Source organism: Urocitellus parryii, chromosome 6 (assembly GCF_045843805.1).
Source record: "Urocitellus parryii isolate mUroPar1 chromosome 6, mUroPar1.hap1, whole genome shotgun sequence".
Lineage (NCBI taxonomy): Eukaryota > Metazoa > Chordata > Mammalia > Rodentia > Sciuridae > Urocitellus > Urocitellus parryii.
In genome coordinates, this window is record NC_135536.1 from 31,065,380 (window position 1) to 31,078,180 (window position 12,801).

Here is a 12,801-nt window from a genome sequence, read left to right on the forward strand (position 1 = left end):
TGATGATGATGACAGAAATATGTGTTCTGAGCATGGTGAGGGTGTGGAGAAATTGGAACCCTCATATTCTGCTGGTGAAAATGCAAAAATGGTTCAGCTGCTATGGAAAACAGTTTGGTAGTTCCTCAAGAAGTTAGCTATAGAATTGCCATGTGACTCAGCAATTCTATTTCTAGGTATGAAAATTGAAATAGTTGCATAAACATATCTATACATATTCAACACTGTTCTCAGTAGCCAGAAAGCTGAGATGACTCAAATGTCAATGGATGAATGGATAAACAAATTGTCACATACACACACAAAATGGAACATTATTCAACCATAAAAAGGAATGTCAAATGTCAGATCCAGTGGGGCACACCTGTAATCCCAGCTACTCAGGAAGCTAAGGCAGGAGAATTGTAAGTTTAGTGCCATCTAGAAAGACTCTGTCTCAAAATAAAATAGAGGACTGGGTATGTAGAGTACCCTTGTGTTCAATCTCTAGGACTGAAAAACAGATGAAAGCTGTACTGATATAAGCTATAATATGGATAAACCTTGAAAACACTAAGTGAAATAAGCCAGATATAGCATATTGTGTTTTGCTTATATGAAATATTCAGAAAGGTAAATTGTAGAGATAGCACATTGGTGGTAGCTGGGACTGAGGGGAGGGAAGAACAGGGAATGGGTGTGAGACTTCCTTTTCGGGCAGATAACTTTTTTTTAATATACCCTTATTTTATTTATTTTTATATGGTGCTGAGGATTGAACCTAGCGCCTCAAACGTGCTAGGTGAGTGTTCTACCCGTGAGCCTCAGCCTCAGCTGCATAAAGATGTTTTTTGAAGGTAGATAAGAGTGATGGATCTACAACATTGTAAAAATACTAAATGCCACTGAATTATTCACTTTAAAATGGTTAATTTTATATTGTTCAGATTTCATCTCAATAAAAAAGTCAACAAAAACAAAAAGAGGAATGCTTTCACAAATTTATGTGCTTTAATTATTAATAACTGATGCTTTGTAGTTACCATATTTCAGGACACTATTGTCTGTGACCCTCTGCCAAGATTTCTTGATGGTTTTTGATTACACCCTCTCTATTTTGATAAGGTTAGGACTCCTAAACCATGCATTCCTAAAGCAGATACCTTTAGGGGCCCTGAGCAGTTGAGCAAGTGTTTAACGTCAGCTGGGTGTCAGGCAGCAGGGGACTGTGGCAATTAGTGGAACCTAGCGTAGCCATCCTATATAAAGGCATTCTCATTCAGACAGACTGTCTCTGGCTTGTTCTTGGCCCATCGTTCTGCCACACTTATTAAGCCAACTCTTACACTAATATGAAATTTCATCCTCCTCCCGCTGTGCCCTGTCCCAGTCACGTTGGGGGGTGGGGTGGGGGGTGCCAGCCACCAACCCCACTGAGTATGAAAGGGGAAGGGAAGGATTCCTTCTGAATCTTCTGTTTATGGGTGGCTCAGAGACAGTCAGCAGCTGGTGGCTGCCTCTGGAGAGGGAATGGAGGGTTTCTTTAGTGTCACTTGCCTGCAGTTTGAATGTCTCCTTGTCCATTGTCTCTGCCACAGAAGAGTCTGGAAAGATCTTTTGTTAATAGACGAGATGGAGAAAGATTTTTTTTTTTCCTTTCCTTTTCTTTTTGAAAACCTGCCCAAGCATTTGGAGGCCTGTACCCACTCAAGATGCTGGAAGCCTGGGGTGGGGAGGGGTGCGTCCAGGGAGGAGGGGGAGGGTGTGGAGGAAAGAGCCTTTGTCCATTAGGTCTGGGGAGTGGCTGTTTTCTTTTGTGCCTCCAGCTCTAAAGCTGCTGGTAATCCCTCTGAGCTGCTGCTTTTCTGAGAAGCACGTAGGACACAGATCTTTGACCCACATTCTTTCAATATATAACAATTAAATGGACCTTGATCTGGGGGACAGGCTGTGACTTGAGGCCCCTGCCTCAAACCCATGCCCTGAACTATCTACCCAAAGGAATCCACATAGATTCCTTCCATATAGATATGGAAGGGTTTGAACTCTCACAGAGTCTGCTGATGCAAATACCTCTTAGGAGGTAAAGGTTCAGCCTTCTTGAGGCTCTGTGGGATAACTGGAGAACCAGCCAAGGGAGTTAGAGCTAGTGGGAAGCCCTTTGGAGTACCCTGGCACACATAGGGCTGAGAACTATTGTGTACTCTCTTTGCTGTTCCTCTAGATAGATCTGGCTGGATGGAGCTAAGTCAGCACTTCTTATTGCTATTCTGTCTGCATTCCTTTGCCACACAAGGGTGGCATGGACGAGGGGGGAACCTTCCTCTTTTCTCTAAACAGCAGCCTGTTGAGCCCTGAATTCCAGGTGCCCTAGTGTCTGACCCATGAGCAGCAGTGCTTGCATGGAGCCTTTGGAACTTTACCACTTGTGAGGATGGAGGCTTGGCTTCCACATGGCCAAAGAGCTCGCTTGCTGGCTGCCCAGTCAGCACAATTCCTTGGCTTACCTTACAGTACTCCAGTCGAGTAGTGTTTGGGGTCTTTTTAGCAAGTTTGGCTCCCACAAGGACACATTTATCACTGGGATTAGCAACAGGAGGGGGAGGCTGCCTCAGCTGCTGCCCTAGGGGAACCAAGATGGAGCTTCCGTGTTTGAGTTTGGCACCTGTTAGGAACCAGAGTATAACTGCTTTGGTGCCCTGGTTCCTCCTTCCTGGGCTATGGTCCCAAAAGCATCTGGGGTGTGAACTTGTTTGTGCCTGTAACCTTGCCAACTCATCACTCATTCTGTATTGGTGTTTGGGGGAAGTTACTGGATTATGCCAAAATCTCCAGAGCCCAATAGATGTGCTTTCTTAAGAGTAAAGTAATGTGATCACGGATGCTGTCCAGATGCTGTCTGAAACCTTGAAAATCCAATATTTGCCTCCAACCCCTGTGATCTGTGAGTGGTTATAACCTAGGGGTACCCTGGCAAACAAGTAGCTACTCCTTGGAGGGTCACCTGTGATTCATAGATCTTCCTTCACAAGATGGGATCAGGCTATAGGTGAAGAGAGCAGTCTCTGGAGTCTGGCTGCCTGGGACTCAGTCCTGGATTATTAATTGGGTAACCTTGGTGATTTGTTTAATAATGCTATAGCACAGTTTCCTCATCTGTGAAATGAAGATGGCAACGCTGGTTGAGTATTAAAGGTACTTAGGGGTTGGGGTTCTGGCTCGATGGTAGAGTGCTCGTCTAGCACATTTGTGGCATATGGGTTTGATCCTCAGCACCACATAAAAATAACGTTATTAAAAAATTATTTTAAAAAAGTACTTGGGTCCAGAAGTGTTTCAGATTTGGGATTTTTCTCAGGTTTGGGAATATTTGTTCAGATTTCACTGGTTGAACACTCCTAAATCAATCATACTTGGATTAGGGATGCTCAACCTGAAGAAGCTACCTTTTAAGGTAGTTGTGGGACATCACCTCTAATCCTCTACTGCATTTATGTTTGTACCAATAAAACAGGGGGCTCAAAGGTGAATGCAGTGTAGGTGTTTAAGAGATGGTGGCTCCTGCTATCAGGCTCTGGTAGCACCATGAGGAACCTACAGAAGAAGCCAAGAGGACAGCAGGAGGGCTTTGTGTTTAGTGGTTTCCCTGTGATTAATGTAGACTCTGATTTCTTCTGTCTTCCTTTCCTTGTCTAGTACTGATCCTGCAGAAGGTGGAGAATGGAGACCTGAGCAACAAGATACTGAAGATCACTGATTTTGGCCTGGCTCGGGAATGGCACCGAACCACTAAGATGAGTGCAGCAGGGACTTATGCCTGGATGGCTCCTGAAGTCATTCGTGCCTCTACGTTTTCCAAAGGCAGTGACGTGTGGAGGTAAGGACCTGAGGTGCAGAGGTAGTGTTCCCCAGGACTATTTTGGCTACACACATTTCAGGACTTGGAGATCTTAGGTTACCCCAAGTAGGCATCCCAAGTAGGTCTGAGTGACACCCTAAGGGCAATCTGTGTTAATTTCCATGGTGCCAAGAGACTGTTTTGGTAGATGTTTTCATCTAGCAAAAATACCGGGTGCAGTGCCGCATGGCTGTAATCCCAGTGACTTGGGAAGCTAAGGCAGGAGGATCACCAAGTTCAAGGTCAGCTTCAGCAACTCAGCGAGACCCTAAGTAACTTAGTGAGACCCTGTCTCAAAATTAAAAAAAAAAAAAGAACTAGGGACTCAGTAAAGTGCCCCTGGGTTAAATCCCCAATGCCCCCCAAATAAATGAATGAACAAATAGATAGATCACCTCCTTCTGGACCCTTTTATGTTGGAAATTGCTTCCTGGAAAGGCCAGTAGGTTGCAGGGGGCACCGTGTTCTCTCTTCTCTGACCTGGAGGATGGTAAGGGCACTGTTCACTCTTAGAGATCTTCCCCAGGGTAAGCCTAGATTGCTTAACTTCAGTGGCCATTACCGTGGGACTTGGGGAGGGTTTAACCCAGTGTCCTCTCTGTAATTTCCCTAGCCAATGAGTATTCTTTGTGCTCTCTCTTTTTTTTTTTTTTTCTTGGTAGCTTGGAATTATCCAGTTAATCTTTTACTCAAGGCTGTGTCTACTGGACATTGATCTAGAAATGGGAAAAGATGGCCCCTCAGTGTACCCCATGAACTGCAGAGTTACAGACTAGACATGACCAACTATCTCCCAAGTAAGCGTCAGCCCAAGAGGCATAAGGACGTGCATCTAAAAGGTCTTGCCCTGATTAAGGAAGGAGGAGCAACTACAGAGTACACATCTCATGGCCAGGGGATAGTAGTATTGCCTTGGTATTCAAAAGCAAGGACTACGGTTTGTCAGCACCTATCAGTCTATGAAGTTAGTTCTTCCTGATGTGTTATAAGCATCTCTGTGTGTGTATGTGTACATATTCTTTAAAATAACAGCTTTATTGAAGTATTATTCACATACAATAAAACTCACCCTTTAAAGTATGTAAGTCATTGATTTTTTTTAAAAATTTTATTTGTAGTTGTAGATGTACAGAATACCTTTAATTTATTTGTTCACTTATATGTGGTGCTAAGAATCGAACCCAGTGCCTCATGCATGCTAGGCAAGCGTTCTGCCACTTAGCTACAGCCCCAGCCCCTAGTCATTGATTTTTTAAAAAAATATTTATTATTTAGTTGTAGTTGGGCACAATATCTTTATTTTATTTATTTATTTATATGTGGTGCTGAGGATCGAGCCCAGGGCCTCACTCATGCTAGGCGAGTGCTCTACCACTGAGCCACAACCCCAGCCCGTCATTGATTTTTAATATAAAAAAAGTTGTGTCTTGATCACCACTGTCATTAGTTTCCTAGGGCTATAGAAACAGATTAGTACAAACCAAGTGACTTAAAGCAACAGAAATATATTCTTTTATAGTTCTGGAGGCCAGACAGGTCTAAAGTGGGTGTCTCAGGATCACACCCTCTAGAGATAGTCCTAATTCCAATGAGGATTCTAGATATTAGAACATCAAGATCTTTTTAGGGTACCATTCATCTCACTACAACCACTGCCTATTTTCAGAACATGTTTTATCACTCAAGAAAAGAAACCCCATATCTATTATCAGCCATTGCCCAATCTGTCCTCCCCCTTGCTTTTCAGCAACCACTAACTTGTCTTTTGTCTATGGCTTTTCCTATTCCGGCTGTTTCACATTCATGGAATCATAGGATATGTGTGCTCTTGTGAGTTACTTCTTACATTTAGCCTAATGTCTTCAAGGTTCATCCATCTCAGAGCTTACATCAGAAATGCATTCTTTTTACGGTTTTTATAGTATATGGACATGTAAATAGGCCACATGTGCTTACTTGTTTGTCAGGTAATGGACATTTGTGTTGTGTTCACTTTGGGGCTATTATGAATAGGTTGTGGACATTTGTGTAAGAGTTTTTTGGGGAGCATATTCAGGTTTGTGTTCCTAAATTCAGTTCTCCTGGGCACGTGCCGAGGAATGCAGTTGCCAAGTCATAGGATTTAACATTTTTTTGAGCCCAGAAAAATTGTTTTCCTCACAGCAGCACCATTTCTCCTTCCCACGACAGTGTTTAAGGGTTCCGGTCTCTCCACATCCTCTCAACTCTTGTTACTGTCTCTTGTTTTGTTTTGGTCTATAGTGGATCTCTGATTTAGAATTACCCCAAGGACTTAAGCCTCCTGATCCAATTTGGTTGGTGAATGTGGTGTAAAAACAATTCACCCTTCTTCCTCCCAGCTTGTTCTGCTTTGGTGCTGTAGGATTTCCTTTAAGACACATTTTATTGAACCTATTACATGAACCTTAATCCCTCTCTCCTTAAGCCTACTCATCTAGTGGCTTCAAAAGATTTTCACCTTTATCAGAGGAAAATGTGCTCCCATTGATATACATATGGCAGTGCTTGCTGGGTGTAGTGGCCCATACCTGTGATCCCAGTGGCTCAGGATCGCAAGTTCAAAGCCAGCTTCAGCAACTAAGTGAGGCTCTAAGCAACTTACTGAGACTCTGTCTCAAAAAAAAAAAAAAAAAAAATAGGGCTAGAGATGTGGCTTAGTTGTTAAGTACCCTGGGTTCAATCCTTGGTACACACACACACAAAACCAAACAAACATATGGCAGTACTTATACAGTGTTACTGTGTCACCAGCTATATGTCCTTGTTCCTGTGCTTTGGGCATCCTCTTCCTGTATGTTGTGCTGTGTAGGGAAAGCAGTGATTAGAGCCAAGGGCCTCTTCCTCCGAGGATGTCTTACCTGTCATATGCGGGACAAAGTGGAAGCATTTTCTGAATCATTTTGAGTCTTAAAATTACAATAATAATTTTAAAATTACAACAATAAAACATGCTCCCTGCAGAAACAAATTAGAAAATATAGAAAAACAAAAAATAATAGAAAACACCCTAAAACCATTTAGAGAGATAGCCTATATTGGTATTTTGATATGCTCACTATTTTTTAAAAATTTTTATTCTTTTTAGTTATACATGACAGTAATGCATTTCGACATATCATATATACGTGAAGTATAACTTCCCATTGTTCACGTCTATTTGTGTGCTGAGCCACCCATCCCTTAAAATGGGATCATTCTGTTTTATAAGCTGCTTTTAAAATGCAATATAGCAAGGACATATTACCACATAAATGAATGTTATGATGTCACTAGACATAGTAACATATATTTTAGCTTTTTTGCTGCTACGACTAAAAGACCCAACCAGAACAACTATAGAGGAGGAAAGGTTTATTTAGAGGCTCATGATTTCAGAGATCTCAATTCATAGAGAGCAGGCTCCATTCCTCAGGACTTGAGGTGAGGCAGAATATCATGGTGGAAAGGTGTGGCAGAGGGAAGCAGCTCACAGGTTATCAGAAAGCAGAGAGTTGACTCGCCAGATACAAATATATTCCCAAAGCCATGCCCCAATTCCCACCTCCTCCAGCCACACCCTACCACTTCAGTTAACACTCAATTAACCCCTATCAGGGGATTAAATCACTGATTGGGTTAAGACTCTTACAACCCAATCATTTCTCCTTTGAACCTTATTGCACTGTCTCATGTGAGCTTTTCGAGATACCTCACATCCAAACCATAACAGTATACATTGCATACATATGTGTGTTAATAATTTATTGGTTTGAATGAGTTAAAAACCAGAAGAAAAATTATGTTACATTACAGATTTGAAATGCTTTCAGATGAATTATCTCAGAAATCGTTGCCAAAGATTATTAGATAGTCAGTGTGGTTCCTGGACTGTGAGATCAGACAATTACCACGTGCAAGAAATTCCCCAGCCCTCCTCATTCAAGGGAAACGAATGATCTACTTTCACAGCATGGCCCAAGCTGGTAGCCATAGAGATAACCCGGGTTAATAAGAGGAAGTGCTGTCCCTCTGGTTGGGAAGGGTTGTATCCACTCTCATCATTTTCCTCACTTTCAGAAAAATTGAACACCCCTTCCCTGACCGTCTGAAACGGTCGAAGCGATTACTGAACTTCTGGAGGTGGTTAATTATTAATCCAAGAGTGAATTCACAGAGACTTGGGTTCAGCAAGTGAGGGGGCTGGTGGCTCTACCTTGAGGGGAGGGACTGAGATTTATCTGAGCTGACCTTTCCAAAGGGTCAGCTTATAAAGGACCTCTTCATCGTTTTCCAACCCTGGGAGGGCAACAAGGTGAAGTGAGCCTGAGCTCTATTGCACTGACCTCTCCTGCCCACCTACCCTGGTGTTCACATCCACCTAACTTGTCTTTCTGCACTTTCTTTCTTGGACTCTATTCCTGCCAAAGAAGTACCAAGTCTTCATTTATTCATTGTAAAAACAAAGAGAACCTTGGCACAAGAAAACTGATGGGTTACATCATCTCCAGAAAGGCTGCCTCTTTGAGTCATGGTGTCCCTCAGCAAGGCTCTCACCAGACGCTGGGGCTCTACCTTATCAGTTCCAGACTCTTCCTCATTTCAGGCCCTTTCCGAGAAGAAATCGCACATATTTACTAGCCATAGATGGTGATTTTGGGGTGGAGAGTGCCTGTTGCTATTACTTTTGCTTGTAACTACTCTGTAAGGTGCATACTGCAGTCTTAAGGAAGACGGATGAGGTGTACAGATGAGGTGACCTTGCTTCCTCAAGGGCATGTGGCTGGTAAGTGGTAGCGTGGGCATTTGAGTCAAATGTGTATTATCTTTCTGTATTAGCGTTGCTCACACTCAAGCAACAGCCCACATGCTTCTCTTAGCTGTAGAGCCCTTTGAGCAGAACAGATAAGCACAGTTAGAGCAGAGCTGCCTTGTCAAAACGGAGAAGGGTAGGATCCCAGGATCCTCCCTCTTCTGGGTGGCCCAAGGCATCTCCACAGGACACTCAGGGCTCAGTGTGAAAACTATCACAAAGGAGATACCTGTGCACAGACAGGGAAAGTTGGAGCCTTTGAAGCATTCCCCTGTCTTTCCAGGTATTTAGGGCTCGGAAACTGGTTGTCTTAGACTAGATGGAAGATTGGGTGCTGAGGGGCCTGCCCTGGGGAACTGGAGGGTGCAGAGAAACCCCAATGGAGATGGTTTCAGAGAACAGCATCAGCTTTATTGCATAGCAAAAATAGCTTTTATAGTGGGTGTGTGCCAATTTGCATATAACAGTCACGACAGACCAGAGGTGATACACAACATATCATCTTATGGGAGTCTAGACACCAGAGTTTTGAAACTGCCACGTAGGCTGACCTTGCACCAACAGGAGAATAACTTTTTTTCAAAGGAGCAAGAAAATGGTGTTTACCAGTGTTCTGACAGCACTATGTCCCAAAACATAGTGTTCTATGTTAGGACTTCCCTGCTGCACAATGAGCAAGATAAACATTCCTCCATGAGGGTCCAAGGTCAGGCCCTGTGACAACGGGGGTTCTATGGGACTTCAGTTTTTGTTCTCCAGGATGGAGTGGGCACTGGTGCTAAGAGCAGGCAGCTAAAGGTGGGAGTGGCTCTCACCTTGGAAGGTGGACAGCAATGCTGAAGTTTCTTTAGGATCACTCTGTAGAAGTTACCGAGTATGACCACTGTACTTCCTGCCAAACCTTAAATGTTAAGGTTTTAAGGTTTGGCAGGAAGTACACTCGTGCAATTCTTGAGGGTGTGCAAGGCTTACTCTAGCACACCCAGTGCAGTCAGCATTCATTCCCACGCCCTTCTACCAATTCACATGTCTGTGAGCACCTGTGTGCAGAGCCAGGCTAGTCTGAGAATCCAAAGATTAAAAACTGCCACCCCTGCCCTCTAGGAGCTCTTTGGCTTTAAACAAACAACTACAGTGCAAGGAAGCCCAAACAAGGGGACGTCAGGAAAGGCTTCCCAAAGTGTCCATCAGCCACCAACTGAAATCTACCTTCTTGTCTAGACCTGCAATTGTTTATTTCCTTGTCAAGATACATAAAGAAAATGATGATCTCTGGAGGCCTTACTGGGATAAACGCACAGTCCAAGGAGACCTTTAACTCCAGTGCCCTCGCACATTGTTTTTTTGGAGCCAGGCTTGATCACTTGGGAGTCTTCAAGAGGAAAACCTGTGGTCTGGATTGCTCGCCTCCACATGCTTACCCTGTGCCTGCTCTGCTGCTCCTTCCCTTAACAGCAGGGCTTAGCTGGAGGGCCGCCTCCTGTTCCCATCCTGGCCGGGTTTTAGTGATCCTCCTTCCTGTCGCAGCATCTCTGTTGTGACTCATCACTCTGTATTCTAGCTGTCATCCTCTTTATCCCTCTCACTAGTCTCTGTTCTGATAAAATCTGTGTCTTGTATCCCAGTGCCTGGCATTGAGCTTTATGCCTAGAAAACATTTACTAGATGTTTAAAATGAATGGGTGAAGGGTGGGGCATTTGAGTTGGATCCTGAAAGATGATTAGCATTACCAAGCAGAGGATGGTAGAAGGGTGTTCTAGAGAGAGGGAATTGAGAGTTCCCAGGGCCACCGTGATGTCCTCCATGTGTGCCACTGAACTTGTCTAGGAATCGCTCTCCTCATTTGCCCAATAAAGACAGTACTTACTGCACAGGCTTGTTGTAGAGATTCAAGATGATGTTCCTTAAGTATTATAGCATTCTGCGTATACAGAATATCTACTGAGTTTATTGTTTTTTTTAATTAATATGGTCTTTGTTGCTGGATGCACACTAAAGATGTACATTACAAGAAATTTGAGGTTGGTGTTGAGTGAAGGACTTTGACCATTCATAGCCTTATAGTTTCTTGTTCTGACTTTTTTTTTCTCTCTCTCTCTCTTTTTTTTTTTTTTTTTGATGGTACTAGGGATTGAACTCAAGGGTGCTATATCATTGAGCCCAGCCCGCCCCCCACCCCCTACTTTAATATCTTATTTTGAGACAGGGTCTCACTTAGTTTCACAGGCTGACCTCAAACTTGTGATCCTCCTGCCTCAGCTTCCCGAATTGCTGGGATTACAGTCATTAATTCTTCAAAGGATTGAATGCTATGTGATTTTGCCTGATTTTGATTGTGAATTCATAGAATAATTCTTCCACTAAGCTTTCTACGATTCATTCTCTATTAGGACCTGAGAAATTCTTACGTGAATCTGAAAGGTAGGGAGGGCACACTGCAGTTCTCACAGTCGACACACCACTCTGCCCCGACCCAGGTCTGCCTTGTGAAACAGAGGTCTCTGTGAAGGACATACTCATACTGATTTGGGGGCAGGAATCTACTTCACCTTACGGGTATTTAAAAAAGCCTTTTACAGGACCAAAATCTGTGTTGAATTGTAAGCTGTTTGCTTTTCTAAAGCTAAAAAAAAAATGTGTATCTGTGACAAAAACTGACATTTTCTTGAAACAGAAAAAATTATGTTTGGGAGTTTGCCTGCCCTCTTAGTTTATTTCATTGAGAACATTAAAATAGCTGTGGCCATTGTGCACTTATTTAAAGTTATTTAATTTTGTGACAGCCTTCTGAGACTGATAAATGTTATTGCTCTCGATAGATGAGGAATTAGAGGCTTACAGAGAGATGTAGTAATTTGCCCACGGTGGCATACCTGGGAATGATGGAATAGACATTGAAATGAAGTGTGCTTGACTCTATAGGTTTTGTTTTTAGCTGGTAGACTTTGTGGTTTCCCTTTTCTATTTAACTAGTTGGTCTGTTCCGTTAGTGTTCCTATGGTTAGGGAGAACATGGGGTGCTTGATGTAGGCTTGAGAACTATTTCGTGAGGTTGTAGTTTTAATTATTATATCTCTTCTGTCTTCTTCCTGTCCCTAGCTATGGGGTGCTGCTTTGGGAGCTGCTGACTGGCGAGGTGCCCTTCCGAGGCATTGATGGCTTAGCAGTGGCTTATGGAGTGGCCATGAACAAACTTGCCCTTCCTATACCTTCTACCTGCCCAGAACCTTTTGCCAAACTCATGGAAGGTAAGTAGCCCCGGCCTGAACAAAACTGGAGACAGTTTACCTTTTGATAGCACTTGATTGATATTGTCCAGTTTCACAAGATCAGTTAGAGAAAGAGGAGATAAAGTATTTATTAGTCATCCCATGAGGAGTCCTTTGGGCCATTGAAAGAGCTACTTCCTGCTGAGGCAGGGCCCTTCTGCCCATGTACAATATCAATAGAAGGTAACTTAGTAACTAAAGCCTGCTGTCCAGTACTTCACGATCTTATTAATATAAAATAAGAAGATAGGGGCTGGGGTTGTGGAGCCCTTGCCTAGCATGTGAGGCACTGAGTTCAATCCTCAGCACCACATAAGAATAATAAAGCTATTGTGTGTACCTACAACTAAAAAATAAATGTTTAAAAAATATAAAATAAGAAGGTATAGTAGCTTTTATTTCAGGACCTCTGAGTGTCTTACTTGTAGAAATGAACATTGGGGAAAAAAGGAACTCTAAAGTCCTCTGGGAAAATGCCCTAATTTTGTAAGTGAGAAATACAAAGCTAATCAAGGTTAAGTGGGTAATTGACCATTCTGCTAATTCGTGGCTTTTCCTGATTCCCATTTTTATCTTTTCCTTCTCTTCATTCCATTGAGTTGAGGAAGGGCAACTCATGTATTTATGGGAAATCGAGGCTCAGGCTGTAATTACCCTTTGTCAAGACTTGAATCGTATAGTAACATGGTTGTTCGTGGTAGCAGTACTGTACACAGAAAACTCTTCGGGTTTGCTTTCCTTATGCTTCATTCACATCAGAACTGGACGGGTGTAGAGCAGCTATGTTTGATTTCCAGTTTTGCTCTCTATGGTTGTGAGGCTGGGCAGCCTGCTTGACTCTTGA

General features: G+C 43.0%; 1 protein-coding gene across 2 annotated transcripts in view; it reads left to right on the top strand.

The window, feature by feature from the left end:
- Positions 1-12,801, top strand: part of Map3k9 (mitogen-activated protein kinase kinase kinase 9) — a 69,439-nt gene that overhangs the window by 42,180 nt on the left and 14,458 nt on the right. For both annotated transcript variants that reach the window (XM_026402032.2, XM_077799960.1), the window contains exons 3-4: positions 3,676-3,856; positions 11,788-11,936. In XM_026402032.2, the coding sequence (XP_026257817.2) occupies positions 3,676-3,856; positions 11,788-11,936 (330 nt within the window). The remainder of the gene's footprint in view (positions 1-3,675; positions 3,857-11,787; positions 11,937-12,801) is intronic.